A 3,959-nucleotide genomic window follows, 5' to 3' on the forward strand; every position below is an offset into this window, starting at 1 on the left:
GTCCTTCGGGAGTCTCAGAGGTCACCTCTCGTGTTACACACTCAGCTTCCATCTCCACGAGTTTCTCAGAGGAGCCGCGATCCGGTGAGTGGACATCACAGAAAGCTTCACAAAGAAACGAGAAAGAGTAGGACGGAGAGAGTGCGGGAGCTCATATCGGGAGGGCGCGGCTCGACCGCCGCAACGTCATGCATGGGTCGGGCGATGTGGGCGATTGATCGAGTGGAGCGCAGCGGGGCCAGCTCCAGGGTCCGAGAACCCCTCTTTAGCAGAAGGATAGTTTCAGGATGCGATCGGTTGCAAGAAAACGGGGTGGGGAGTCTAAACGAAACAGTCGTGGTTCCAGAATCAGAAGGCACGAAGCGGCAGGGCCAAATTGTGGTGGAGGAGAGCAGGAAGCGAAGCCTGCAGAAGCGGGGTTGAGTGGCAACGCCACGCCGTGTGGGGGCGGAGAAGCGAGAGCCCTGAGGAGCTTGGTGCAGGTGGGTGTGGGGGGTGGGCCAGGCCCAAGGATCCACCGGTGCCTACTTGATGGAGAAGAGATTGGGTTATTCAAGTTTACTGACCGGGGCGGAACACTGTCGTTTGGCTTTCCAAAGTTTTAGCGGAGAGACGATTTTGCTTGGAGGTCATGGTTGCGATCCTGGGGACTGGTGAGAATTTGTGTTGTAGTTTTGTGTAGGTGTTGCTATTGTGTTCCTGGTCTTTGTGCAGGATTAATATGCATTTCGTGTGGACGTCATATTTAGGATGTTTGAGTTGGTTTTGTTGCGTAATTTTTTTGGCGGTGATCTTGGATTTGATTGCTGTTCTATTTTTGCTTGAGCTTAGTTGGAATTTTGATTTTGTATTATGTGACAATGTACATTTTTGCGTCATGAAACCTGGTCATTATTTATTCGATTTCGAAAGTGACGGAGACCAAGTTGTTTTTTTACTGATTCGTCATTCTTTTAGTATTTATATTTTGTAGCACCTAGTTATTGTTTTAGTTCTGCATGGTTCCCGATCCCGGGTCGTTTCCGGAATGTCGAGTTTTGTGATACACTGCTCGAGTGTGTTTTCTTTGTTTTGCTGGAAGTACAGTAGGTTATGCGATTGACTGCATGTGGGTTGCTGCTCATACTTATCCAGAGTTTGTTTATTTGGAGTTTTAGGAGAATGACCTTGATATTTAGGTGCGTTGTCCACGAGTTTTGAGTTGAAGGAAGTCCAGCTCTTCTAGTTCGCGAAGTTCTTGGAAGCTTCGGCTAGTGCCTAATTTCTGTAATGTTATTCTGGCCGCGATATGCGTGTCTCACTCTCCTTAATGCATCGTTTACTTTTATCGCTCACCAAATGGGCACTGCATTCCCCATGGTGCAAGGCTGATCAACCTAACGAGAGAAGTCGATCCTTCCTTCCATACAAGTGTCCTTATTGAACTGGTAATGCCTGGACAGATGCAGCGCACAATGCTTCAGCTTGCCTTTAAAGTGATGCTTCGACTGTGATCCCCTCATGGACCAGCAAAGCTTGAATCCGCAGGTACGAGTGTAATGGGCAGGAGGCGGAGCCGGAGCCGAACCTCAATGTTATCATCCTCAAAAAAATTCTTGTCCTTGAACCTTAAGCTCTGCTGCTTTGCCAAACAATAGGCGTTCACTGAATTGATGAATGCATCTGAGTCAGGCTCGATGAAACATTTCCTGGTAATTTCAGCTAGTACAACTGGGTACCAGTCGCCACTGGCGCGGGATGCTTCATATTATGCTTAAATTGGTGCACTCCCGGGCTTCCAAAAATGTGGTTTGGTCGAATGGAGAAGGCGTGTGAGTTCGTGGTGGCATTGTTCGTCACCGCGGAGCTCTTCCGGTTTCTCACAGGTCGATATTTGGCTGCGATTACGATTGACAAGGAGCATTCTAGCTCTCACAATCGCTGCCTTGGCACAATGTCAGCTCATGCACAACCTTCTGCAGAAATGTAATCGTACTAATCACATGTCTCCGTCTTTCTGTCTTTTTCGAAATCACCTCTTCAATCCTCCTGATGCCTTGACACGGCGAAGGTATTCAAGTCGAGATATGAATCCACTTTATGGTTTTCTTCCTAAAAGCAGCGGACTATGGAAACCAAACAATTCCGCCTCTGACAGCGCTATTCATGACAAGCATGGACTGACACAGATATGCCACACCTAAAAGCAGCCAACGCAGAGTGCTGGAAGCGGCAACTGGAGTAACCTATTTCTAACCTCCTCCCGTCTTTCAAATTTCACAAGATTCCTGCAACTCCGAGCAGTCTTGTCTTAGCGATCCTCACAAGAAACATTATACGAAAAATACCGCACAAACACAAATCAAGTGCCACCGAAACTACCCGTACCTTATTATGATTCCTCTCAATCCTTCACTTGAAGAGATCCTTTAAGAGCGCAAGAACAAGAGAAGTGTACCCAAAGCCTAAGGACAATGCTGCTGTTGTGGATCAAACAAGGAGATCTCTTCATTATCAGGTGAGCAATAACCATTTGTATGCTCAAAATTGTTACCGACTGTTGGTATTATTAGACGGGCAAGATTTAAACGGCGATCATCAAAAGCCTTACCTGTAGAGTTGATCGAAATTGAATCATTCATCATAACTGAAGACTGGGCACCTGGTCCCGGCACCCCTAGCTTGTCAGGAGCTCATCTTGATAATGGGGAAGTACATTTTTGAACTGCTCTCTGCTGTGATGGAAAATCAATTGCTTTTGGCAGTGAAATATACCAAATAAACTTAAGATCGGTACGTTTGATTGTGGGGCTCCTCAATTGACATGTATACTCAACTGTTATGATCGCTTTGCTGACAATTTTATGACTGCCGATGATACAATGGATTCTTATCATTTGTTGAGCCTCTCGAAAATGATTAGGTTCTTAAACTGCTCCCTGGATTCCATTCTAAGCCGAGCATTCTATTTCGCAACCACGTGCATGGTCAAGCGTGCAATAGCAGCGAGCACGATAAATTTAGCAACAGTGCAACAAAGAGGGGAATGAAAGGCCAATTAGTGCGGAATCAGTTTCATTACACAATCCCTGTGCCATCTACAATTATAGATATGAACACAGTTCTGGGGTCAGTTGTGCACAAGGTCCTCAAAAGCAGCTGAGCTGCCGAGAACATCCATACAGCACTTTAAGTAAAATTCACTCTTTTCACTTGAACGGGATGTGTCCAATTCGGAATGAGGGGCTCTTTCAGACATAGACTGAAAAAGCTCGGACCGAATGAAGACTGATAAGACAAATTTGCCAACATTTAGGTGGATGTGCTCAAAAAACCACACCTCCATGGCCGATTTTAGGTAGAACAAACCACGTTTTGAGATGTGTCCATAAACAGCACAACAAAGGCTGTACATGTCATCGCAACGTCTTCAGAAAAGCTAAGGTGATATTTCTCATTTCCAAAGATGGATTATTTTCTATTGCTCTTTTCTTTTCTTTCTGCCGACACAAATGAAGTCTAGTTATTTCTTTAATTGAACAAAAACATGAAATCCTACGTTCTAATATCTCGTCTTGGGGCATGTCAAAAATAGCAACTCAAGATATTCTATTTTTTACAAATCTAGCCAGATTTCATGTGATATAGTATAATTAAACTACTCTGGATGATATATAAATGACTTTGTTAGATGAATTTGTTAAGATAAAAATATCATCTAGAATTGTTATCTTATTTTCTTGCAGTTAATAATTTAAACATCTATAATATAATCTAAATAAAAAACAATTAGTGATGTGCAATTGATTTTGTTGTTTACTTGGCTCTTTTTATTTCTGTTAGAATTGTAGGCTTATTCAAATTAAAAACAAAGCATGTCCTAAAAACTGATGATATAATTATCAAATTCAAATGCATATAATGATATTTAATATTTGATATTTTAGTAAAATCTCCATGAATAATTTAATATTTTATTT

The 3,959-nt window shown here is 43.1% G+C and overlaps 1 protein-coding gene across 1 annotated transcript; it reads left to right on the forward strand.

Moving 5' to 3' along the window:
- The first annotated feature begins 287 nt into the window (after positions 1 to 287).
- LOC141044650 (uncharacterized) lies at positions 288 to 2,782 on the forward strand. The gene is made up of 2 exons (XM_073529654.2): positions 288 to 653; positions 1,443 to 2,782. Exon 1 carries the CDS (start codon positions 288 to 290, stop codon positions 603 to 605), a length of 318 nt encoding a protein of 105 aa, XP_073385755.1. The 3' UTR covers positions 606 to 653; positions 1,443 to 2,782.
- Positions 2,783 to 3,959: the final 1,177 nt, after the last annotated feature.

Source organism: Physcomitrium patens, chromosome 2 (assembly GCF_059467195.1).
Source record: "Physcomitrium patens ecotype Gransden chromosome 2, ASM5946719v1, whole genome shotgun sequence".
NCBI classification, from domain to species: domain Eukaryota; kingdom Viridiplantae; phylum Streptophyta; class Bryopsida; order Funariales; family Funariaceae; genus Physcomitrium; species Physcomitrium patens.

Coding starts and splice junctions, on each gene's coding strand:
- LOC141044650 (XM_073529654.2), top strand. CDS start 288: ATGCGATCGGTTGCAAGAAAACGGGGTGGGGAGTCTAAACGAAACAGT.